The sequence below is a fragment of the Vidua macroura genome, chromosome Z, assembly GCF_024509145.1.
Source record: "Vidua macroura isolate BioBank_ID:100142 chromosome Z, ASM2450914v1, whole genome shotgun sequence".
In the NCBI taxonomy this organism is placed as follows: domain Eukaryota; kingdom Metazoa; phylum Chordata; class Aves; order Passeriformes; family Viduidae; genus Vidua; species Vidua macroura.
Window position 1 is genome coordinate 169,983 of NC_071611.1, and position 27,032 is coordinate 197,014.

Consider the following 27,032-nt stretch of genomic DNA (forward strand, 5'->3'; position numbering starts at 1 on the left):
TTCTATAAAACATAGATATCCTTATTGCTATTTCTGAATAAGGGTGGTTGGAAGTGCTGTATTTACTACTGAAGACCCCAGTTTCCTATCTGTATAGATAACACTGGGAGCAAGAAGTATTTAGCACAGTAGGATCTTGTAACCAGTTTTAGCTGAGTGTCCTTCAAAATGCTTAAGAAAAAACTTGGCACAAAAGTTGCTTTTCAGCCTCTTCCAGATCCCTTAAGCTCAGGGCAGTTTGTGCAATTCATTCCAGTTTGCCCTGTGTGCGACTTGTCTCCTTGGGTACCAAGAGTGGAAATACTTTCTTACTTCAGGATTTACTTATTTGCCAAAATTGAGGGATGAGAATCATTAGGTGAATTTCTGTGTAGAGATTATGAAAAGTCCAGTGTCTACCTTTGATCTCCTCAGCCTGCTTGTTAGGCACTGTGGATTTTCTCATGCTCAGCAGAACTTTTGTGTGCTTAACTTCCAGCAAGTAAGAAATTCCCAACGTGCCTAGGAGAGCAGTTAGGCACGTGCTTCAAAAAACAAGCCAGTGCTTTGTTATGAAAAGCTAAGGCCAACACTTCCTCTGTCTCAAGGCCATTAGGAAATTCCTATGGACTTCTATGGAAGTAGGATGTGCCCTCTCCTCACTGCCAACTCCCTGTCTGGCAGAGGTTTTCCCAGGAAGGACCATCTGCTGCATGTAATGAAATCGTCTCTCTTAAAAGTCAAACTGTGCAGTGATCAGACTCCCTATCCTGAGGTCACACTTCAAAACACCAGCGAAGCCGTCGGCTGGCTTGCAGCTCCAAACAACGCGCACAAATTCAGCCTCCTTTGTCTCCAGCAGGGAGGCCCAGCCCACGACCAGCCTATCCCAGAACATCCACAAAGAGCTTGAGGGTAAGTGAGGGGTCGGGGTCTTTGGACTTTGAAAATTATTTGTCTGCTTTTTTTCTCCTGGGCAAATAGAATGTGTATTATAAAAGACTAATAAAGGAAAAAGTGCAAGTTACTTTTATTATCAATGCACTACATGGATATAGTGATTTATACTGCTATTGACCAGGAAATGGGATTTGTTATTTCCTTCTGCTAAAGAAGAGCCATTTTTGTTTATCTTGATAGATTTGGGTGTTTCTAAAGAGGTTGAATTTATAATTCTGCTCACTGTTTCTGAAACTACACTCTGCTACTATTTCTACCAAGTCTCATTAAGACAAAATTGCAAAAATTGTACGAAAGCAAGCTTCCTTCTCTAAAGAGTGTGTAAGTGATACCAGGTATCCTGAAAAACACATTTATTAATTCTAAATATTTATTGCACGGTCTAATACGCATTAGATAAAAAGTTCCCCCATTTTTGAGAAAAAGGTCTGGTCACTTGGTAGTAATAGATGACTCCCAATCTTCATGAATTGCTCAGTCTGACAGGGTCAGATGCTTGACAGATGTTAAAAATAGATTAAGACAGATCAGTGTTAAGAGTTGTGCTGTGATTGCTTATTTTAATTACTCTATATTAAGGTGTTTGTTTGACATGTGCAGAGCCGGTCATTTATTATTCCATTTAGCTGATGAATTATGGCTGAGGTGTTTTTATACTGTGGGGCCGTTTACAGCGGGTACTGCACTAATCAAAATGTTGTCAAAAAGCCTTGGATATTGGCAATTGAAGAACCTCAGTATATCACAGAATTTTTGGCAAGGGCATATTTTCCAGACATCTGCTTTTTGAACGGCCACAACTTCAATGATATTTTTCTTACCTGGACCTTGTTAATCCAATAGATAGTGTGGTAACTGGTTTAGATAATCCAGTGTTTCTGTAGTTTGGTTTCTGACACTGTGCACTCTTTGACAAGTATGCTGCTCGAGGTATTCCATTTGGCTGTGGTATCTCAAAAGGACTTGGAAAAGAATAATGTGGTTATTATTATTTGTATTTGAGACAGAACTGAACCAGGCAGAACTCCTGTAAGGTGAAGAAACAAGTAGGAAATGCATCATTGCAAATATGTGCACATGTGGGTTCTCATTACTACCCCATCGAATGTTTCACTCTGTAGTAGGCTCCCTGCTGTATAAATCCTTACTATAGCCCTGTGGTGAGTAGAGTTCACAAAGTTGCAGTGAATTCTGGAATTCTGGTTTCTGTTCTCTTGGAGGTTGTAACTTTTACAAGATAACAGTTTAAGAATGCAACCATGATCACAACACATTTGGAAAATGTTTTTATGGTGTTCCAAGTTGGAAAGCTTGTATAGATCAGGAATAGCAGAGCAGAAATTTCATGTGGAACTTGATTCCATTAGTACTTACAGATGCACTGAGCTTAAAATATTCACAATGTCAGTGTTGATGAAACTTGTAACCAAGAACTTCTGAAATCTTTGATTTCTGTTAAAGGAAAAGTTTAAACACAGAACATCAGGAAAAGCATTTAAACATAGCAAAACATTCATGGCAACCTTTCTGGAAAGATAAAGTTATATGTTCCAGATCATAAGTATATTGTATGTATTTCCATACAGGGCATATAATACCTCCTTTAAGAAATACAAATTGGCGTGTAATATCTGTGTTAATTATATAACTGAAAAGTCTTATGTTTTGCTTTACTTTAGAAGAAGAAAAATGTTAAACTGCAAAAGATCTCTGTTGAGAGATGCCCTGTATGAGGAGTAAAATAATATGTATGTTCCAAGATACAAAATAGTTGGCAGGGTGGGAATGGGGATTGGATGCAATTATACCTGTTGAATTCTTAGAGGAGCTAAAAAAAACATATGCAAAGTTCTGTAGGAAAGCTAAGACATATTTGAGAAATATTCCAGGGAGAATGGCAAGGGAATTAGCATTAATCTTGGAGCATAGTAGCATTTAAGCAGTACATTCAGATTTCACAGGTGACAGGTTTTGTGTTATACATATAGTGCTGTAGTTGGTCAGTCTTGAGATCTTACGGTTAGTGGAGATTCCTTTCTGCTTTTGTTATTGTTTCTGTTCTACTTTTGCTGCTGTCTGTTCCCTTTAATCATTATTTCTTACATCTTGCTGTTCATACCAGCAAGCTTTCTGGTTGGATCTATGTAATATATAACCATTTCTGTTCATCATCAAGAAAAGTTCTGTGGTTATTGGTGGTTTGGTTTGGAAATATTTCATGTTCATCTTAGATGAAGTCTAATTATATTGACCAAATATATTATATTTCTTTCTTACGTGCCAGTAAAACATCTCTTAAAGGGATGTATGGGAATGTATAATGTATGCTCAGGCACATGGAGAAAGAGCTTTTGGTAAATCTAAGAACAGTAGTAGGGTAGGGTGGGATGGGATGGGATGGGATGGGATGGGATGGGATGGGATGGGATGGGATAGGATAGGAGATAATCGTGTTGCAAAAGAATAACTCCAGATCCCAGAGTTCAGCCTGTCAAGTGGAGACCACAGTAGGAAGGTCGGCTGGCAGCTGGGGAGTTGTCTCAGACCAAAAAGCTCCAATAAAAAAAAAGCAAAGTACGCAAGCACTGACTCTCTAAACAGGATCTGTCTGCTGGGGAAGTGTTCAAAGAACAGGTGAGCAGACCATGTGTGGCTCACATCCACATCCTCCAGGCTGGCCTTTTTGTGTGTACAACTTTGGTGAAAGTCAATCCTCGATCACTTAAGGCTAAGGGTTCTGACAGAATTGGTGTGGCCAGCAGCAGTTCAGTTCCTGCAGCCATGGTCCATGTGCCCTGAACACTCAGTGTTTCTGGAGCTCTCTCTCTTGTTTCAGGTATCCCAGAACTGCTGTCAGCTCGGTATAGAGAGCCCCAAGCGTTGGTTGATGAGAAGCTATTTCCCAGTGTAAACCACTGTGCACGATCAGTGTCATTCCCCCGGTGTTCTGCTGAGATATCCCCCGTGTGGGCTCGCTCAGCCTCTCCCTCCCCACTCCTCTGGCTGGGTGGGCGTGAGGCAGGTCCTTGGCAGGACCTGCTCTGAGTGGGAGCTTTGGGGGGGTCACAGCTTGGCTCCATCGAGGGGTGGGCATTGACCAGGTGCTCACTGTGCCATGGGAATGCGTGGGACGGGCCCTGAGCCCGAGAGCTGGGGCCACACAGATAACGGGAGGTGGTTCCTGGGTGGGCGGACAGCTCCAGGAATGTCAGGGACCCGTGAGTGCTGCCGAAAGATAGGAAGGAACACTACTGAAAAGGGCCTGCACACAAAACAGAGATTACTCCATGAATAGATCCTAAGTAAAGGAAAATTGCTTCAGAGAGGTCATAAAGGGGATTTTCCCACTGACTCTAGAGGACATGAACCCCACAGAAAGGCACAAATTCACTTTTGGATTGCTAAAATGCATAAACTTCCTGTATAAATAATTTCTGTGAATATAAAATTGCTTACAAAGGAATGTGAAAAACAGAATTCACTGCTTAGAGGTTTTAAAAGTCTAATAATAATAATAATAATTATAGTAATAGGATAAAAAAGGACAGTATTTCGAGGGGGGGCATACAGACAATGTTATTTTTATACTGTTACATCAATAAGATACATGCATATTCTTGTGTTTCATGCATAATTCAAACGTTCTTTTGAACTTTCTGATGTTTTGGGAACCCCTTTGTCTGACTTCACACTCTGGCTTATCTGCATGACATCCTGGGTGTCAGGTCAATATATTTTATTTCTTCTTATGTCTCCATCCTGCTGTTTCACATCCTCTGATAAGATTTTAGTATGTCCTTAAATTTAACACGGTATTCTCTAATTGTGCTCCGGTGCTCTGGTTTGTGTCACAGTTATCTTATCACTTGGACAGGCTGGTCAGTGGATGGCCTTATACTGTTTTTGGTTACACAAAAGCCTTTTTTTTCACATCTTATGTTTCGCTAAGGTCTATATCACAGTACATTCATCACACCATTATTTCCATAAGTGATACATAGCTATTATATTCATTACACTACTATTTCTATGAGCAATACAGTGCATACTTAAGGTGATAGATTATATTATACTAACATGCAGCTAAAAAGAGTTATAATTGATACTATTTCTAAATAGTTGTAATCACTAACAACATGCATAGGCTAATACATAAACGCAAAAGCCAATATTATCTGGTCATTTTTCACAGGAAGATTTTAGTTTTGGTAATAATTTAATAAAGTAGGAAAACATGTGATGCAAGAGAGAAAGTTTAATGGCCACCTTTAAAGTTTAATCAAGTTTATAGATTTTTGTTAGTTAATTTTTTTTCTGACATTAGGAATAATCCCACAGGTCCCTCTGAAATCACTAGAAGTGGTTTTGTCACCAAAACTACCTAGAAAATATAAAATAATTTAAATTTTTTTCCTTCCATGTTAAAGTGTAATTCAAAACTGTTTTGATCTCAATTGACATAAATTATCAAATCCTGAACATATTTAATAATGTATAAAAATAAGGTTCAATTGGGAGTGATGTCATTTCAAGGAAAATAATTTCAAACAGTCAAATTTTATATTGGAATTTCAGACAATATTTTCACTATGAATAGTGAACAGGCTTTTCACAACCAGTGTGGGATTATGACAAAGTATTAATTTTAAATGAAAAATCTCTTCTGGAAATTGACTTGAATTTGTTTTATTATGTATTTGCCTTACAGAAATGTTGGGTGATTGTTTTAGCCATTTTGATGCTTTTCCCAGCCATTCTTTTGTTAAATATTATTTGGAATGGATTGTTTTTCACAAACCCTGATAACTTCCTGCTATCAAAGGGTTTTGGTGAAGCAGCTCCATCTGCCTCTTGCTTCTTTGTTAATCTGACTGTTGCAGGTTTGCATCAATTCAATATTTCTCCTCAATCACACCCAAGCACAGTTGTCAGGTTGCTGTTCTCATGCTGCTGCCAGCTTTGTTCTCCCTTAATCTCAGTTCCCAGGCACTTGCGCCCAGGCAGGAGCAGACCCTGCTGAGCCTGGACTTGTGTTTCATTTGCCTCAAGGGCTACCATAAAAATTCCCCATGGCTCTGATCAGTAAAAAATGGAAGATCTGTTTGCAGATTAGAGAGCCAAACCAGGCATACTTCCTGCCATGACCTGCTCAAACCTGGTGTGTGAATTCCTCCTGTGTGGCTGTGCTTCAGGTGTCTCCTGATTCAGGACCTGATTCAGCAAGTATCATCATTACTTTTCAGAGTGAGAGTTGGGACAAGCAGCCACAGCACCCTGGCATGTTTAAATGTTTTTGTGTCTTCTGCCAGCAAGTGTTCAACTCCCAGTTTATCAGGAAGTGAGTTAATTTTCAGGTTACTAGTCAACAGCTGATGGTAAATTATCATGGTCTCTCCCATTCCTCTTCCTTCTGTGAATTTCACTGTGCATCTTCTGTTACAAGTTTTCCTGACAAGCTGAGAGGGTATCGTACTAAAAGTTCTCTTTCCAGTTTCTGTCTAAATTCAATAATTGAATTTCTAAAAAATCTTAATACTTTATATTTTCTTCCCAGATTTAAAAAAATAGTATCTCTTTGTCTTGGGTGGAAACCCATCATACATTGCAGTTTTCTCCTGGAATGTTATTTTACTTTCATTTCTGTGGTTGCATCTGACAGTGCATGGAAATCCAATGTAATTTTCATATGGAGAAATCTTGACAGCTCTTTTCCCCTCAATGTCAGAGTGCAGCCAAACTGAGACAATGATAACTGTCTAGTACAATGGCTTTAGTAAAGGCTCTTCATTAGTCAATCTGCATTAAAAACATGTTGCCAAAGCTCTTTTCAGCTGGGGAAATTACCATGCTTTTAAAATAATTTGCAACCTCCAAAAGAGGGGAGAGAGACATCTGGTCTTCTGAAAAGCAAAAATGAGAGAAGCGTTTACAGAATGCAACAGGAAACATTAGGCAAATGCATATTTAAGAGGAGAGGCTGAACTCTGAAGGGTATTTCCATAGTACTGTAATAAAATGGATGAGGAAAAGATTAATCCCTACTGCTCTGTTTTTGTTCTGTTAAATATATTCCTTGGAGTTGAAAAGGAAAAGGAAAGCAGTGTGATCACGTGCTGTTTGTCTGGGCTCCTTGGTGTATATGGACTCAAACTGTTGTCACACATCTAATGTTGTGTCCTTCCTGTTAACCAACTTTGTTCCCTACTTTTCAGCACCCAGGTGACTGTGGAAGAGGTGTTGGTGGCAGGTTTGCCCGAAGGGAACTAAGGTATCTCTGGTTGCTTAGTGCTCTTTAAGGAGAGACTGCAGCCAGCCGTGCTGTTTCACCACAGGCTCTAGCCCAGCTCCAGCTCTCTCCTCCCGTCAGCCGGCAGTACCTGTGGCACGGTACTGCCTGCCTGCGGCCCTGGAGGCAGTGATGGGCGCGGCGGGGCCGGGGGCTGAGGGACCCGGGCCAGGGCAGGACATGAGCTGGAAACATCATCACAGCAGAAGCACGGAGAAGGAAAAGGAGAATGAACAGAGGTGTCTTTAAATGGCTTCATTGGATTACATGGCAAGAAAGGTTTTCCTTCTGCTCTTCACCAATTCTGGAATAAATGTAGTCACTTTTTTCCAGAGCCGTTAGTCTGGCATCCTCCAGGAGGTCAAATTTACTCGGAACTCCTACAGTACTTTTCCAGTGCTACCATATCACACCTTTTCCAAGGTGTTTGATGAAGTGGAGTGCTCCTAGCAGTGTACAAAAACATCTCAAGTATCTAAAATCCTAAGATTTGGGAATGCTAAGGAAACAAGGGCTGTGTTACAGGAAGAGAGAAATGATTCTACACTTCTTTGGATTCAGCCAGTGGAAGCCTTTTGGTGTATCTTTCTTGGATTTTATGTGAATTCAGCATTGCCACACCACCATGCTACTGCACACCCGCTTGGGGGGAAAAGTTGATATGAGCAGGAAATTGAAGCAAGCCTGCCTCATTTCATTGTTCTTTCAGCACAGGAATGACAAATATCAAGCCAGAGCACAAGAGAATTGCTTTAAACAGAAATTGCCCTATAAAGTCTAAGCAGGCTGGTTGTTCTGGGTATTTCTACGAACAGAGTTTGGGATTTATGTCCCTATGATGCCAATTCAAGGAATACCTGCTGCTGTGCCAATGTGATTACCAAAACAGCAGGTAGCTGTAGCAGCGGTGTACGTGTGGAAATGTACATTGTCTGCAGGTTCCTGTTTGCATTTAGAGAAGTTGAAAGGCTGTGTACTAGAGCCCTTGTCGAGGTGCCACATAGATGTGTGGGTGTGCTCAAGGATTTGTTCTAGCACAGATCACTCTGGACACTTGCAATGTGCTGCCAGTAAGTGTCATTGCATAGACAGCCAGGTTAGGGCTACTGCCTTAATGTCTGATCTTGGGTTTTAAATACTGATTTCTTGTTTTGAAAGTGCTTTCAAATATATGTCAACTGACCACCTTTTAAAAATAGCTATAGCCATTTCAGAAGTAATTTTAAACTTTGTGTTTCTTTTACTTGCAGGTGCACAGAACAAGATCTGCACTTCGTTGAGAGCTAGAATGACTTTTCTTGACCCAGAACCACATACAAAGAACAAAACTTGTCCAGAATTTGTTGTTGTCCTAAATGAACTCATGACAGACTTCAGGGTAGAATGAGCAAAATGGGAAACATTTTGCACAGTGCGAGAGTTCCCTCTGTGAGGGTAAGACTGTGTTGATTTCATCAGGTTCTGACTCTCCAAAAATCATTTGTTTACTGCTTGAGAAGCTCAGCAAAGCAGGAGTTTTGTCTCCACTTGAGAAATCCCTCAAGGCACTTGCCTAACACAGAAGACAACATGGATGTTAAAAATGTAGTTAAATCCCAGGCAACTTTTTCCTGCCTGAGGGATTTGTCAGAGGATGGTGATGACCTGCTTCTTTTTAACGGTGTGGTTGATGTCACTGCTGGAAGAGCAGAGGAATACTGCAGCAGACAGGTGCCTTCCCACCCCACAGATGTAACCACTTGTCACACAGACAACTGTTCTCTTAACACACAAGACTCTGGATCTCCTCAGTCTCTGGCAGATGTCCAGGCATGTAAAAGGACTGGGCTGGGCAGACCTCTAACCAGGAATTCCCTGCTGGGTGAGCAGGCAGACACTTCCATAGGTAATCTCACCGATTTTGAAAAAGATGAGACTGAAAATTCTGCCATTGTTCTGGAGATTTATGCAGAGAAAGTAACAAATGTAAGTGATGACTTTTCTGATGATGACCTGGAATATTTTGAATGTTCAGATGTGCTGACAGTGCGTGAAGATGAAATCTGGAAAAAGAAATTGCAATTTTTATTAGAAAGTGATGATGAAGATGATCTAAAACTGAGTAAGGATTGTGATGGGTGTGCTTACTTCCTCAGTGAAATGCCTTGTGTGTTCCAAGTGTCAGATAACACTACGCCTATGGATACCCCCATTGGCTTCTGTGAGCATCAGTCAAAAATCAAAGGAGTTAACGTAAGGAGAGACCCCTCTATGTACAGCCAGTCAGCTCTGCAGACAGAGATGACTCTCACTGTTGGACACCACCGAGATAAAAGTACCATTTTGAAAGACAAAGAGAAGAATCAAGTGCCTGTTGCTTCTGCAGCCACTGGAAATGAACATCCCAGAAGTGAAGAAGAGACTAATGGAAGTGGCCATCTGGCTGCGGGTTCCTCAAAGGACGAACCGAAGCCCACGGACACTGTCCCTGCCCAGGTAGATTCCTCTGCCAATGGCATAGGTGCTGCTTGCACAGATCAGGCTTCGGGGACAACGACAGAAACCAGCCCCGACGGTGACTTGCTGGGGGAAAGCTCACTGCTGCTGGAGGAGGGGAGAAGGAATGTGCCAGAGGGAAATGCACGGCACACTGTCTGTACCTTAACAGAAAGTCTGAGGAGAAACCTTTTCAAGCTCTTAAACCCTATAGAACTTTGCAGATATGTAAGTACTATAGGACAGTCTTTCCAGGCTGCAGCAGCAGCTAGGGAATCCCGAGCTCCGTCTCCCAATCAGGAAGGTGTCTGTTCAGCACAGATTCCCGAGGAGGCAGAAAGCGTGCAAATGCAGGCTGGGCTGTGTCCAACAGAAGAGGCAGATAAAGACAGTCACTGGGAAAGGAAAAGGACTCGGGGGCTGTCTGAGCAAAACCAGATGCCAGATGAGAACATCTCGTTTGGGGTAAGTAACATGTTTACCATTTAACACAAAGAGCTGCTCTGCTGAACTCAATGCAATTTATTCCTGCTTGTCACAAAATAATGTAAAATCAAAATTACATTGAAAGATACTATTCATGTACTTCTGAATGACAGCTACGGCTGGGAGGGAAATCTGGGTTTAGAAAAGGCCCAAGTAAAGCCTAAGCTGTTCTAATTATAGAGTGAGCCTGATAATGGTAAGAGTCACTAATGGGCCTCTGGACAGCTGGATAGGGAAATCTGATATGGAGGCTATTGCACCGGTCTTAGCAAAGTAATGCTTCTTTCAACCCAGAAAGTTGCTCAAATACCTGTTGGTATTTGAGCAGAGAATGCTTTGATTTACTTTCTTTTCAATCTGTATGCAACAAACAAAACCATCCTCCACTTATGGGTGCCGGAAACCTAAACCAAATCAGCAGGGGTTTGCTCTGGTTTTGTAACAACGAAGGGAATTCAATGCAGAGTTCATGTTACAGAGGTGAATGGAGCTCTGTGATTTTTAAAAATAAAACAATAAAAAAGTTGGATATTACAGTTGAAACATACAAACCAATTAAAAGTTCAAACCCCTGTGGTACTCTCCATGTACTTGCATATTTTATGCTATTGGTAGAAAATGAGCTGGAGAAATCACTACAGTTGTAGAGACTGGTATGATGCTCTACCAGATTTCCTAAGTGGGAAAATTGAATCATCATTTTTATTTCACTTTGAAAGACTCAAGATATATAAATACTGTTAAATAATGATATGTCCCAAATTTTTCAGGTTTGAAGGTGTGTAGCTAATTGCACAGAAAAAACCCTATTTGTCACAAAAAAGTTTTTTCCAGTTGCACATGCTTTTCTTCATCTGATCATTTGGGCAAAAATATCTCCCAGTAGTGTCACACTAGAGTGACTTTAATCTCACCACTGGGGTGTCTTCAGTAGTCAAAAATCATTGAGTTCTTCCTGAAAAATGCTCATAGATTTCTCTGGTTTTATGGTATTGGAATAAAATTCCAATCCCATCTGAGGAGCACATGGTGTCCTTACGATGGGGAATACCCCTCACTGGAATTAACCTCCTCAGAGCTTCCTGGCAGGATGTATGGTTGTGGTTTGCCAGAGGCCTAGTTTGGTTTTTTTTTTTTTTTATTTTTTTTATTTTTTTTATTTTTTTTTTTGTTTTGTTTTTTTTAGTTGTTTGTTTGTTTGTTTTGTTTTTTTTTTTTTCTCCCAAGTCCAGTGCAGTAATTTAAATCCCAGAAGCCTCTTAGCCAAGAGCAGCTGTCAGGTGCCTGGCATAAATTTCAGAGCAGCCAATTAGACTTTTGTTGTGTGTAGTCAGTATGTCTGCATTTCCATGGCCAAAACATTTCACTGGATAAAAAATGAGTATTGGTGTACACAAAAGGACAAGAGCTGGGCACACACCAACCCCCATTTTTAAACATGTGTGTATGACAGTGAAATTCAGGTGTAGGTTCAAAATTATGTGGTCTTGAAAATGAGCCAAGCAAAAGCATCCCACCTGAATACTGCTCCTTTTTTTTGGAGCACTAGAAAAATGTGGACAGCTTCTCACAGCACCCATATAGTAAGCCAGAAACTCCTCAGAAATCTGCCTGTGTAATCTAAGAGAGGTAAGAACGGATGTATTGCTGCACATGGGTTTCTGTAGAAGTACCCTGGGGCGTTTGCTGGAGCCCAGCGTCAGATAGCTCTGTGGGAGCAAGGGGAGGGGCTCGCAGCAAACCCCATAGCTGACTGCTTTGGAAGGGTGTGGTATTTTCCCTGTCCGTGTGGGAATCAGGTCTGCTGAGGGGTACAGAGCAGCCATGGGATCACAGCACTAATGACCCAAGGATTTACACTTCCCTTTGGCGCCAAGTGTTTGAACCGGAGCAACCTTTGCAGTGTGTCTTGTGCAGCACCTGCTGTGCCGAGTGACTTCTCCTTCTGTTAGATAATTAAGGTGGGAGGCCCCTCACTCCTTTCACGACCTCATGGCCTAGCCCCAGGTGAAATTCTGTATTTACCTGATGCTTCAGAGCAGTTTCATTAATAATCGGTCCAAGACCAACGGTGCCAGCTGTGTGATGTCACATAGTGTACAGAGAGCCAGGAGGCTTTGCTGTGTGTCACTGGGGAGCTGGTCTCTGTTAGCCAGCACCCTGTCTCTGTCAGTGTTCAGCACTGTTCCTGTCAGTGTTCAGTGTTCAGCCAGAACCTTGTCCCTGTCAGAGTTCAGTGGTCAGCACCCTGGCCCTGTCAGTGGTCAGCACCCTTGGGTCCCTGTCAGTGGTCAATGTTCAGCACTCTTGGCACAAGGTGCTGCTCTCACTCCTGGCTTACAGAACCATTATTCTGCTTTTTTTTTTTTTTTTTTTTTCATAACAGCCCGTTCACATAAAATCTGAGAGATCCTTGGTTTGACCTTCCCAAGACAAATTTCTGTCACTTTTAGAAAATTTTGAATTGTGTTATCCAAAAGGGAGAGAAGCAGAACTGGCACAGAAGTTCCAGGTAACTGGGCATCTGGCTGAGATGAGAGCTCGGTGTTGCAAGGGAACGGTCTGGGCCTCAGCCGTGCCAGAGGGGCTGAGCTCTGTGTCAGAGCAAGCAGGGGAGTCCTGCTTGCAGTAGCTGCAGCTCATGACGGCAGCCCTGCTCGTTCAGTAGGATCTACCCTAGGAATGCCAGTTAACATCCCATTTTGTTGCCCATGTCTTAAGTTGGCTCCAGTCTTTCCTGGGAGACACACCAAGAAAAAATCCCTTAGAAAATCTGTACCGCTTTGGAGCATAGACTCCTGACAGCTGTGCATGGTCAGCCTGTTGCTCTATGTTGTTGGCAGAGAACTCACTTTCTGTCCTTTAAAATATTATAGTTCTTCCTCTTTTTCTACCTTTTGAGCAGGAATAGCAGGATGCTGGCAGGATGTGCCTGTCAATCTGCAGGACAAAGCACAGCTCAGGTCTTTTGTTTCACCTGTCTAAAGCAGTTGAAATAACTACAGATATTGAGGTATTTCAGCTACTCCATGGCAGGTGTGACATTTAAAAGAGAGTGTCATTTTAGGAAAGGGGAATTTGAGTGGCATTGCATGAAACAGGGAAGTGGCAAGATCCACTAAGGTGGATTGCTGGAGAACAATGTAAAGTAAAAGCAGTCCCAAATGTAGAGGATTTTGAGGGAGCTGAGACCCAGAGGCAGTGATGTACTTTTAGTCTGTATTCTAGGGATTGTTTGTTACACTCCATTTATGCAAACAGAGGGATATAGATGTAACGTGGGGACTTTACTTGCAAAGGAGAATTACCTTGCAAAACTATTTCTGCTTAAAAAACAGTGAGAAACTATGAGGTAAAATTGATTAGCTTCATTACAAATCCTTCTCTAAGGAGTAACACTTTCAGAATCAGACCTAGGAGGTTAATCTCAATCCATTATGTTGATCGTTACAAGTCACAAATTTGACTATTGACAAATATTAAAAAAAAAAAAAAGTTAAAAAAATGGCAAGCCTTCAGGCCTGTGTCTAGCTATAGTTCTAATTTTTAATTACATTGCTCTATTTTCCTTCTTTGAAGAGCCAAGGTGCTAATCTTAAAAGTGTTACCCGGAATTGTGAGAACCTCTGTATGGAGCCCAGAACAGAAAAGGAAGGCATCTTCAGGGCTGGTGAGAGTGCAGAAACCAGCCAGCTCTCTGCTGAAAACACACTGCAAGTAAAGAATGCAGATTTACATTCTTCTCTTCACTGTGCTCCTTGTGAAAAGAGAGAAGGTTGTCACCAACAGGTTTCCTCCAGACAAGAAGTTATTAGGAATGGCAAAAAGTCAAAGATTAACATTTCCCCTTCTCCTCTATGGGATATGGACTCTCTTCCTGATAAACAGGAATGCTTGTGTGCTGTTCTTTCTTCTGCAAAGCTGTGTGATGAGCCAGGGGAGGGAGAGCAGAGGTCTGGGCTTGACATACATGATAGCAGAAACCCAGATATTCTCTGCAGCCAATCAGCCAATGAGGCTGTGTCTGAAGCTAATCCCAAGTCAGTCCTGGAATCTGGAGAGCCTGAGTGCAAAGGAGATGCTGATATATCTGCAGTGCATGACAAGCTGTGGAAACTTCTTCATGAAGATGACTCAGACTATCAAATCCCATTTGAAAACAGAGGCATCCCAAGTTTAGGTACGAGGCTGACAGATATCCAAGTCACAGAACTGAACTTTGTGCAGGAGACCTGTTCTGATCATCCTTTGCCAGTGGATTTGATAGAAGAACAGGAGCCCATCACAGAACCAGCTCATAACCCCAGAACTGAGAAAGCTGACTGCAATGTTTCTGATATCCTCCTGCAGAGAGCTGCAGCATGTGAGAGTGCATCCATAGGAAACATTTGTCTTGCACAAGTGGTAGGAACAGATGGTGTCCGTCTAAATTCTGGCACTGGGAATGAGAGGGAAACACCATCCATTTGTATTTCAGCAAGCAGTGTCCTCCTAAATACCCAGGGGTGCTTGGAGCCAAATCCAATGGCCACGGACAGGAATGGATCCACTGTGGCTTGGGAAGGGGAGCTTGCTGTTGATAATGCTGCCCAAACATGTGAAGCAGATTCTCCTCAAAGGTTACAAAATACTCAGAGTGATAATTTAGCAAGTCCCAAATCTGACATATCAGATATATTACAGGAGACAGTTAGACAGTTACTTCACACTGAATACAACATAGCCATGTCAAATGAGTCTATACCTGGAGAAGGCTGTCATTTTACAGACTGCTATCCAGTGAGAGGAAAACTGGCTTATTTCCCTGAAGAGGAAGACATTTGCCCCGGTGAAAATACCAGTCAGTTTACACATGCAGAACAGTCTTCTGTTAACACCATACATAAAAGTTGTGTAGTGAATTTACAAGAAAAAGGAAATCACTCAGGCTTAAGTGCACCAAATTTCACTAATTCTGACAACTACCATCTTTCAAAAAATAATGGCTGTCAGGATTTTCAAATTGTTTCTAATGCACAGAAATACAGTAATGTAATGCAATCGCCTAGTTTAATTCAGATTCATGAAACCGTAACACGTAAGAATCTACCCCAAAACACAGACCAACTGACAGAAATAGCGAAACAAGAAGGGGCAGTCCCTCCCTCTTCTGGGGAGCCATTTTTAAAAGATTTTTATCTAGAAGTGCCCAGCTGTGAACCATGTAAACCAGGAGGAGAACAGAGAGAGATTCGCATACCTGAGGAACACAGGGCTGAAGCTTCCTGTGACTCAGGAGTTAGTCAGGTTTCAGAAAGTCAGACTGCAGCTTCCCCTTGTAATACAGCAGAACAGCATTCATTTTTTGTTGAAAGCACCTTCAGGTCTGATGAAGGGTTTAGAATAGATTCTTCAAAAAATCCCACCTATGCAGCTGGAAGTGTAACATCAGCCAGTGCCCCGCTGCCCAGGGAGGCTCAAAGTGAGCACCACAGCACAGCAAGTGGGGAGGATGGAGGTTCCTCGGATTGGCTACATTCCCAACAACTGCTTGGAAACAAAACCCTGCCCTTCCTCACATCTGTAAGCCACTCAGAGGGCCTTCCCAGTGAATCTGCAGTGGTGTGTTCTGCCACAAGAAATGAGGGAAAAACTGGATCCATACAAACTGGAGTAAAAGTAAACGGAAATTTAACTACATTGGAAATTTCCTGCAAGTCATGGAAGGGTCTGTTCCAAAGGGTCCCTGGAGAAACCAAAGGGGAAGCAGCCTTGTGTGAAAATGAACATGAGATTCCAAGAGCTATTGAATATAACCCAGATGAAGCTGAAGCAAAGGCTCCTTTGCACACTTTGACTGGGTCCCAGGCTCTGAAACAGATTATGAATATTAGCACAGAGCAGTCTTGTCCTAACTTGATCCCTTCCAGCAAGATAGCTGAGGCTGAGAATTCAATTAAGTCTACTGAGTATGATAAAAAGGAGGAAGTCAGGACAGCAGAGAGTGTAGTAAGTGGATTAGTTAATTTGCCACCAGCTGATTCAGGGAACAACCAGTGTTTTCAAGAGCAACCACCCCAGGGAAGAGCTCCATCATTCTCTTTGGCGTGGACCACACTTGATCCATTCCCAGTCAACACAGAAAGTCAAAGAAATCAGGAAGGTTCAAAATCCTGCCAGATACCAGTGGCTGCTGCAGAGCCTGAGCCCATCAAATGTAAAGAGGACACAACAAAGAGCGGGCATGAAGCTGCTGGAGCTAAGAAGAAATTACCATCAGCAACTCTGTCCAAAAAACCCAGGCTGGAGGAGAGGGGAAGTGTCAGCAAGGATCCCAGCTGCGTTAAAAGGTCTGGGAAGAGCGAGGGAGGCGTGATTCATAAAGAGGAAAGAAAAGAGCAAAGGAAACTAATTTTGAAAAAGGATAGCAAAGGTAAGAGAAAATGGATTTTCTTTTCTGTTCTTTCCTATCATTCTGGCTACAGTACAAAATTAAGGTTATTGAAAGGCACTGCAAGCCTCTTTCAGACTGACTCAGTCAGCTAAAGGTGTCCTGCCCTCATGGAGCTTTAGTTCCAGATTTAGTAATGAGTGCTATGCCCATTCCACGGAGATGAACCCTTTCCCAGCTGGCAAGTATATTCAATTCATGAGCTTTGTAACCTATTTGAAATAATCACTGCCTCACTGGCTTCTTGGAGTAACTTTTCACGGATGAACAGCGTAATGGTACTGCATAACTACACACCACCTAGCAGCTGCAAGCCCACTTCTTATTCTGTTCCCACAGGGCTGTGTTCCCAGTTATGTTCCTGCATTGCAGCTCCCAGCTGCAATTCTCCCCTCTTGGTTACCAAAGGATTTATTACTAGCAAAGTATTATTGTTAGCAGTAGGGTACCACTGATAAACAATGTTTTGAGGTCCTGCGTGCTGACTTCTGACTGGTTCTGCATTGCTTTGCCCTGCTGCAAAAATGACACAGATGAAAAGAGCAATATTAAACTGGTATAGGAAATAAATAATTGGAAGGAGATCCGTATTGCTGTCAGAGTCTCTAGAGGGTTGCTAACACTGTAGCAGGATCGTGACCGCTGGGCAGATGAGGGATTTGTTGGTTCTATGGGTAGTTTGCAACGACCAAGGTCTTATTTTTACCTTTTGACATTTCATGTTCACATCATAAAATGATTTAATAGGTCAGAGCAAGACTGAACAGTGACTAAAGGTAAGCTACACATTTGTGGAGCTTTTCACACACTCTAATTACTGTGTAGTCTCGTGAGACTTCTGCTTTTTCTAATCACATTTAAAAAAAACCCCAGACTTTTCAAAGATGTGTCCTTTGCCAGGGAACCAGATGTGTGGGAGGAGAGACACATTCCTTCAAAGCAGAGCAAGCAAACTGCAGTGACTGTGCAATGCCTGACCTGTTTCCTTTACTTGAGGCTACACTTGCAAAATATTTTAAACATTCAGGCTGCGTCAGATAACACTGAATTTTCTTCACCTGTTTCTGCTCTGCCTCAGTCTCGACTAAAGTATGTCTGTGTTCTAGAGCACAGTTGTGGCCCTTTCCCTGGCATTATGGGAAGGCTGGTTTAGTTGCTGTGGAATATACTCAGTGTTCTTTTGCATTATTTCAGCTGCAGGAGAGAAGACTGGCCAGGGCAGGAACCTGAAGCCATTAGTTCTATTTCTAGAGCTGTCAGGTCCTGTCTGTGTCACTTTAGCCCTGATGCAGCGAGGTTCACATGGCCCAGGACTCATGGACTGCCAGTCCAGTGGGGAGACCTGGGCTGGATGGGGCCTGGAACTGGGAATGGGGAAAACCGTGGCAGTGTGCCTGACCCTTTAGGTTGAGTGTTGCTGGAGTAACACCAGTACACAGTAATCTGCAGGAATGGGATCCCTGAGGGACACATGCCATGCTACCTCATTCAGAGTGCAACAGCTCAGAATTAACACAGTTGGAAACAAAACATCTTGCATTTTATATCTCTTACATCGAGCAGGGATATGTCACTTGAGGTGGGGCTGTGGTGTGATCCCAAAACCTTTCTCTATGTCAATTCCCTTTCTTTCCAAGTCCCCTCCAGCCCCCTGCCCACACCTTGCCCATGTGCAAAGACACTGGAGTGTTCTGTGAGGCAGTAAAAAGTCCCAGCAGAGATCCAGGCTGGCAGGACCTTTTGGGACTTTTTCCCAGGCTGTGGTCAGCTAAAAAATTGTACTAGTTATTAGTATTGAGACACAAGAAGTCATAATTACTTACCAGGGATTTCAGCGTTCATGTTCTTAACATGAAATGTTAAAATGCCAAAACAATGTGATTGTCTCCAAATCCTAAACTGTGGTTCTTCTGTTTCAAGCCCCCAGACTGCTGAAGAAGATCCAAGCAGAGTTATTCCCTGACTGCTCAGGAAGTATTAAGCTGTGCTGTCAGTTTGGTGACATTCATGGTGACTCCATCATTACATGGACTAAAGATTCCAAGGTACTTGCTCGGCTGCAGAGAAGGTAAGGGAATGTGTCTGAAGGACTGGGAGTTTTGGGGTAACTTTGCTATTCATAGGAGACAGATCTTCTCACAATGCATTGATATTGGTCACAGTTTGTGTTACATCACCTCTCAGCTTGTTCACACACAGTGTCATCCAGATTTCAAAAAAATATCAAAGAAGTTTGAACCTCATTTAACCTAGTGAAGGGTGGAAATAAAAGCTTCTTGAGGGCATTAACAGCATCTACCTTTTGCATTTTAATGAAAGTAGTTATTTTCCTTGTAGCAGTAATGAACTAAAAAACTGTTTAGAATGTTTAAAAAATACAAAATTAACATTACCCAAAAAAAAAAAAAAAACCAATTCCATCAAAATGCACACTTCTGAGAAGATGAAAAATTTTGTAGGAAGGATTCTTCTTACATGTTCTTTTAAGTGGGGAGAAAAAGTTGCATGATTTGGTTAAACTTTCTATTCTGATTCTTCTTGTTTTAACTCTTCTGATTTTGATTGTTGTATTGCAATATCAATTGTAGTATTAATACATGCCTTTCTCTGCTAAATAATCATGCTGTGTTTTAACAAATAAACAGTGCAGAGAGATCAAATTTATCAGTTGTTCCAGTGATAACAAGTAAAATATGTGATAGCACAAAATGCTCTGTTCCAGTGCCCAGGATGACTCTCCCGTCTCTCTGGAAATAGCTGAGGCCAGTTACCAAGACCAGGGAATGTATTATTGCTGCTTGAATAACATGTATGGAAAGGTGACTGCTGAGTTTCACCTGACTGCTGCAGGTAAGCCTCAGTTTAGAGTTTTGATTAATAACAATGACAATGACAGTTTCCATTCAGAGTTTTTTACTACAAAATTATTTCTTTTTTTTTTTTTTTTGTTTCCTCCTAGTATTGGAACGTCTCTCAAGTTTTCAGAGTTATGAAGGTAAATATAAAGTGAAGTAGCGTTGTAGTCATACATAGACACACAGACTGGCAGCTCTTTGGCACAAACACATGGTTCTTGCAGGTCACCTGCTGTGTAACTGTACTCCAGGAGAAAGGCATGCATGGAGCTTTGGAATGCTTTCCCTGTGTGTTAACTGGTGTTCAGTGACACCTGGCATGTGGCCTGTGCTGCAGCTAAAGATAGTGCCTTGCCAGTGGGGTTGTCATTCCTCAACAGCCTGCAGCAATCCAGGCCTTCAGTTGTCATGGTGACTTTTCTTTCTTTCCCTTGAAGAATTAAAATTAAGCATTTATTTCCTTGTGCAAAATAAAGACAGGACTTTTCATGCAGCAGCACTGTATAACTTTTAATCAGAGAATTTCAGATGGAATTAAGGAGTGTTCTAATTCTGGCCTTATCTGTGCAGTGTTTCCTCTGTGCTTTGAAGAGAGGCAATAGTGTACAGAGGCTAAACCAGAGGTAACTGCAAGAGATATCTGGAAGGACTTCCTTGTGTTGTAGTTCTATTCTCCTATTTATCTTCTTTACTGATGGTCCTTGAAATGTTGTCATTAGAGACACTTGAAGTGGAGTTAGAATTTTTTAGTTTCTCTCAGTGCTTAACTTTTTTCCCCCTTATGAATTTTTTTTGCATTTTGGATTCCAATGATCATTTAAAGGGGTGAAACCCAGAGTCTTCCTTGATTTCATCCGTAACAGACTTGTTCGCTACACTCTTGTCTTCTCTCCTTTTGATCCTGAACTGCCACCTTTCTCCATGCTGGCTTCAGATCGTACAGGCGAGCAGCTGCCCCTCAGGAGCTGCCTGGGGTCCCAGCCCTCAGTAATACAATTTGTGCTTCCACTGAGCATTTTTTCTCTCCTCTCTGGAGAGATGCATCTGCTGTCCCATGCCCACCCCTCCCTGTGCCTGCAGAGATGCCTGTTATGTTTTAGGTGTGGAAGAAATAGAATTCATGCAGCTGATGTTCCGAGAAGATCCCCTCAGCTCCAGCTACTTTGGTGGGACACTGCATGGAGCAATAATGACAGAGGGGCTGCACTTCGGCGAGGGGATGCACCGCAGAGCCTTCCGCAGCCGCGTGCTTCAGGGCCTGGCACCCGCCTTCGCCCCCGGCCACCCCTGCGTGCTGAAGGTGCACAGCGCCCTCACCTACGGCACCAAGAGCAGGGACGAGCTGCTGCAGAAGAACTACAGTCTGGCACTGCAGGTGAGCTGCCCCTGGCCTTTGTAATCCAGACTTGTGGGCCAAAGCTGTCCTCATGTTCAAACAGATCTGTTGAATGTTTTGAGCAATATTCCCATAGGCATGTCTGTTGTAATACAGGAATGCTATGTCCAAAATACTGCAAGAGAGTATGCAAAGTTATATGCAGCTGAAGCTGAACCCTTGGAAGGCTTTGGAGAAGTACCAGAGTGAGTATAAATATATATTTTATATACATATATGCTTACGTATACTGTCCTGTGCCACGGCAACCCACTGATTGCTAGGACTAAAGAGGAAAGAGGAAACCTGGGAACAGTGTTACAGCTCTTCCAGCTTGGTTTAGAGTTGGTTGCTGTTCATTCACTCTCTGAGATCACTGGCCACTTCTGTCTGTTTCTTACCCTCTTACCAAAAGAATTCTCAGGATTTTATTAGTTTCTATCCCTTGATTTCAGAATCATTCAGATTTTTCTTATTCATCGCCCTACTAATAACATCCCCTATGCCACAGTGGAGGAGGAGCTGGTTGGGGAGTTTGTGAAATACTCTGTCAAGGATGGCAAGGAAGTGAATTTCCTGAGAAGAGACTCAGAGGCTGGCCAGAAGTGTTGCACCTTTCAGCACTGGGTGTATGAGAAGACCAATGGGAACTTGCTTGTCACTGACCTGCAAGGTGAGTTGTCTGAGTAGGGGCAATTTTTATCTAGCTTATGTTCTTGTAAGAGGGCAGTTTGGAAAAGAAAACTAAATCTTACACTCTTAATGGAGGAGTTGTTCTTTCACACGTACCTTAGTGAATCAAGACACTCTGTATGAGCCAAATCTGCCTTTTTGTCCACCACCCAGCGATTAATGAAATAGCTGCTGAGTGAAAGACTGCAGGTGTTAATAACACCCCAGTCCTCCCCCTTTGTATTTGAATACTCACCAACAATCACTCAGCATTGGAATGCTCCACATTTGGGTCCTGGCTAGTTTTGAAGAAATATATTCTTTCAAAAGGAAGGATAGAGAAGAAACACCCTCGTGTTTGCTAAGTGCTACCTCAGCTCCCATGGGTGTGACTCCTCTTCAGTGCTGCAGTGTATTTGGAACAGGGGAAGACCGACCCTTCTTGAAGAAAAACAGAAAAAGCTGGAATCTTAGGAAACATCCTATATTCTTTTACATGTGAAGGCAGAAAAAATAGCAAAAAGGCATCTAAACAAGATCCCTGAAGTAATTTAAGGGAAGGAGAAAGAACAAAATCCTAGCACAGGAAACAAGCTGTGCTGTTGATCACCCTGACAGCTTTAAAATAGTAGCATGAGCCTGACTTCTAGAAACTTCTGGTGACACAGAGAACATCCTCTTCTTAACTGGGGTGCTTTAAAATGCTTTGAAAAAAATGTGACAAATAATTAAAGCTAAAAAGATGACTCAATAAATAATATTTAATGCTTCCATATGTGAATATTGTCCCAGAAATTCCAGTGTAAGCTAAGCTCTCTGTTTTCCTTGCTGCCTTGCAGGTGTAGGGATGAAGTTAACGGATGTTGGCATAGCAACCCTGGCCAAAGGGTGAGTGAACATGATTTCTCAGCAGCACGGTTGTGCTTTACTCATCTGTCTCTTCACAATTAAATGTGGATGGGGGAGGGTGCACTGGAAATTCATTCTTGCTTTAACTTTAGAAGAAAACAGTCCTTATCTAAATGTTTTAACTTCTTTGTGTTCATATTTATGGAAACCCACCTGTAGAGGAAACACTTTTATTTTGTTATGAAAGAATGGGGCTACCCTGTAGATTGAGCTTTGTTTTTCCTGCATGCCTCCCTTGAAAGGGGCTTGTCCAAAGGGTATTTCACAAGTGACATGAAGGGTTCTGGTGACAGCAGGTAAGGCTCCTGGTGGTCCATCAGCTGGAGGAAGGTAGGGCTGAACACACGGGGCCAGCACTGGCTGCAGTCTGTGGTAAAAGGCAACCCAGAATCCCTCCTGCAGGCAGCAAAAGTGCCAGAACTTTGGGACATGTATTTGTGACACAAGCTTTTATAAAGACTCTTCTCAGTGGCATGTTGTGTATTGGCCACTTCCTTGATAAACAAGGACAATTGTGAAGGGATTTGATGGTATCGCTCCCATTTCTCTCTCAAAAACAGCAGTTCTGAGCCTTAACAAAAGATTATTCAGGGCATTTCTAGAGCCTGTTTTCTAGTGGTGTCACAAAGGCTTCAGCTCTTTTGAGGAAACTTAAGCCTATGTGTAAAGATGTAGGCCTGTAATATTCTAACTTTAGTCCACTTCTCTTAAGTTAATTAAGGCTTCTAGTTATAGCACAGACCAGCAGAGCTGTGGATAGGAGTAGGCAGTGGCTGCTGGACAGGGAAAGGGGATGGGGATAAGTGCTTTAATTTCATATTCTCCTTTGAGAATCTGGCAGGAGAAAGAAGATCTGATCATGTGTTCAGCCTTTATTCTAAATTGGACCATGTCTGTATACCCGGGATACAAGAAGAAACCTCATAATATCACCTAAATTATTGAAAATGTGACTCTAGAATATTCTGGGAGAATCTTGAACATTTGCAGGCTGGCATCTGTTCAGTTAGACTGATTTACTCTTGCAGCTGTGGATCCAAAGTAAAAGCAGTTGAAATGAATGTACATCATCCTGTTACAAATCAAAAAAGTAATAAATGTTTTAATTAGGCAACACTGTTCTCAAGAATCAGAAGATTTATAAAAATGCTTCAGTGAATGTTGTCCAGCCCACTGTGGGAAATGATTCCTATAAAAACACACATTGTGTTGGGGAGGAGGAAGTGAGCACACAATGAAAGCTGTAGTAAGGATCACCTCAGGCATATAGAAAGGAAAATAATTTCCCTAAATTAATAACCTCCTGAAAATGTTGAGTATCATTTTGTTTGTTATTTAGCTAATGGTATTCCTGCAAGATGACAGATTTTTCCTGGTCCTGTGTTTCGTTTTCATGCTCCTTTCCTGGAAAGAAGATCTCAGAATTAATGTCTGCAGTTGGATTTTTAATTCTATGAACATGGGTGGGGAAAATCAACTCAGTGCCCAGAGCTCCTGTGTGTTGCTGGGTCTTGCTGCTTTGGGCTGTGTTCAGCCAAGCTGCTGAGAGATAACCTGGTCCCATGAAGGGAGAACACATGGTTCTAGTGAGCCAGAAATGCAGAGTGGGACTGGTGTGGCTTGAACTGTGCTGGCAGAGGGGACACAGAACATATCTCTTCTGTACTCCAGAACAGAGTCTGCGATGTGTGGAGGAAAGAATTTTGATCTTTTGCCCTTGCTCTGTGTGTTCTGCCAGGGAACTGGAAAGCAGAGGAGCCCGAAGCAGTGGTGTGTGGTCAATGTGCTGCAGCAGCTACACTGCAGCTCTGTCAGGAGAGGGCGAAGTGGACCTAGGAACAGGAGCGCCAGGGAAGCATTTTTAATGTGGCCACAGTGCCGCTCCTGAGCCTTAAAATCAGCTACTCTCTAGCTTCTGTGGCGAATGGAAACAAAAATACCACGGCACAGTGCCTGGCTCTGTGCACGCAGTGTGCATGAGGGCTCAGGGATTTATCCAGGAATGGTGCACACAAAGGAGGGAATTAGGAGCACGGTAACCCACGATTATGGTCATTAACAGGAGTACTGGTTGCCAAGTCTGGATCTGAAACTCTGCCTGGTTCCAAGGCATTGACAAGTTTAGCTTTACTCCACATTGTAACAAGAGGCATTGGGGAGTTTAAGCCTGAGGGTAAATCCAAAATTTCCCTTTCAGATTTAAGGAAGATTTGTTTTGGTTTGGCGCTGGATAGAAGAAAGTTCCCTTGCTGAGGGCAGGTGTGTTTGCCTGTGGAATTCCTGTTCTGTGGGTGTGTCTGGTGCATCCACCAACACAACACATGTCTGTGAGCTCTTGAGAGCAGCTCAGTAAAGTCTGAAGTCTCTGATTTCTCCAAGGGAGCAAGAGAACCGTTGATGACCCTGCTGGACTGCAGGATATAGTCTTAGAGCAACAATGACATGCCTCTTCAACTTGCTTTGGTTAGACAAACACACAGCTTACTTGGAGAGGAGGGGAATAGCCCTTTGAGGTTCACCTGCTGTTCAGAGCCAGCTGAGTGGGGTCTCCAGAGTAGGGTCTGTCTGTCAGCAGGATCCTGACCTTCTCAGAGAAGCAGTATTCTCTTCAGCACTGTGCAGTCTGCCTGAAGAAGGAAGTTCTCTGGATGCTGGGAATGAGCATCCTCTGTTCATTTCAGAACTAAATCTTGTTTGGTTGGTTTTGTGCAGTCACAACACACAGTTCACCTCTGAGGACACTGGATGTCCAGCAAACCAAGAGAACAGGGTAGAACAGGCACTGACTAGAGGTTAAAAAAGGAAACGAGCACCCTGGCCTTTCTTTTTCCCTTCTCCATCCTGAGAATTTAACCAAAAAGGCTCCTTTGAAGAGCAGGTGCACCTTTTAAAATAAGCTGATGCAGCTTAAAAAGCAGGCCCTGGGAGGACTGTCAGCATCCAGAGGCATGTTGAGGAGAAGAGGGATACATGTGCCCTGTACCTCTCATGGTGGGAGGTACAGCGGAGGCTGGATGAGAGTGCCTTCCTCAGGAATATTCCTTCCATCCTTCCCTGAGGGGTTTGGCTCCTTGAGATCCTGTAGGCAGCCAGGGGAGGGGAGCAGCATAGCATGGAAATTATGTACATGTTTAGATGGAAATAGTGTCTAGTTCTGAAACACCTCGTGCAACAACCTTGTCTCTTCATGGTGGCCAACAGAACTGTTCATGGAGAATGATGTAGCATGGATTTCACGTGTGTGTTACTGAGAAAGGTAGCCAGCAGACAATTTTATTCCCAACTTAATGCCATGAAAGACAGTGCCAGGACCCAGCCCACAGAGCTTTGCCTCTAATGCTTTTCCCTCTTCTGTCACCACTTGTTACCTGGTTCCTCTCACCTCCCAGTGACCCAGTCTGAGTTTCTGTGGCAGTCGATGCTTCTCAAGCCAGCATGGGTACAAGAGACTTGCTTAATGTTTTCAAGTTGCTTATGAGTCAGCAGTCATACTCTGCCTCCCTGTGCTGAAAATGAATCTTGAATTCCCATTTGGGTTTTTTTTTTTTTTTTCCTTTGTTACTACAGATACAAGGGGTTTAAAGGCAACTGCTCCTTTTCCTTCATTGAGCAGTTCAGAGCCCTCCACCAGTGCAATGTGTACTGTGAGATGCTGGGGCTGAAATCTCTCCGAACCACTCATCAAAAACAGAGGAAAGCGACATCCACTAAAAGCAAAAATCTGCCAAACTCATCAACAGTAAAGAAAATGGTGCCCAAGAAGGCAAGAGAACCTAGAGACTTCACTTATTCAGAGCACTGAGTCTCACTATCCCACCTGGTGAAACTACTCCTGAGGACATGGAGCAGTGACATGCACCAGTGACCTGAGGGGATAACTTTAGTCTTTTGCCTTTTGACATTGTTTTGGAATCATCCTGATGCTGATGTCAACAACAAAGGAAAGAGATGACCTTGTGCTCCTGGTGCCTGAGATTTAACACTGGGGCAAGGTTTTGAAAACAAATGAAGCCATCTCCTGGATTTCCTTACAGGCTTCTGTGGACTGGTATTGGAGAAGAACATCTCTGTGTCTACATCAATGGCCCACATCAGTGGTTCAGCTGCTATGGAAACATCAATATATTTAAGATGCCAACTACAAGTTTTGCACAGTATTGCATATGCATATGCATGCTGGGTTACTTAGAACTAGAAGTCAGGAAAGGTGAAGTTTGGAACACACTGATGAATATTAAAGTTCCACTTCCATTGCAAATCAGAACATAACATCCTTTGAGCCTAAATCTTGGACTGTTCAATGGGATTTAGGCTTCTCAGTGCACTGCTGGTACCTGGCTTTCTTTAGGCCTTTGGAAGTTCCTACAGATGACGCCTATTCTTTACAATAGTGTTCAGGAGAATTTCTGTGAGGACATTGTGACTGTTCCCAAAACAGGAGGTTTAGAACATAAGGCAAGGGTCTTGAGTGTGGAGGGATGGGAACAAAACTAAAAGCATTGGATAAATGGTGTTTCAAGTTAGAGGCAATAGATTTTTATCAGAATTTTGGGAAGTGTTCTGTTTGAAAAATGCCATGTGCATCTCAGCTAATTAATACTCCAA

The 27,032-nt window shown here is 42.6% G+C and overlaps 1 protein-coding gene across 2 annotated transcripts; it reads left to right on the forward strand.

Annotated features, from left to right (window-relative positions):
- Window positions 1–8,794: 8,794 nt before the first annotated feature.
- Window positions 8,795–27,027, forward strand: ALPK2 (alpha kinase 2). 2 transcript variants are annotated; one of them, XM_054004439.1, is made up of 9 exons: window positions 8,795–10,165; window positions 13,766–16,598; window positions 18,537–18,684; window positions 19,339–19,466; window positions 19,576–19,611; window positions 20,572–20,846; window positions 20,964–21,052; window positions 21,302–21,519; window positions 22,358–22,410. In XM_054004439.1, the coding sequence occupies exons 1-9, from the start codon at window positions 8,795–8,797 to the stop codon at window positions 22,408–22,410; spliced, it is 5,151 nt and encodes a 1,716-aa protein (XP_053860414.1). The 2 variants fall into 2 exon arrangements, with proteins under 2 accessions (XP_053860414.1, XP_053860415.1); XM_054004440.1 differs by lacking the exons at window positions 8,795–10,165; window positions 13,766–16,598 and adding an exon at window positions 25,995–27,027 and having other exon boundaries at window positions 18,544–18,661; window positions 22,358–22,406.
- The last annotated feature ends 5 nt before the right edge of the window (window positions 27,028–27,032 follow it).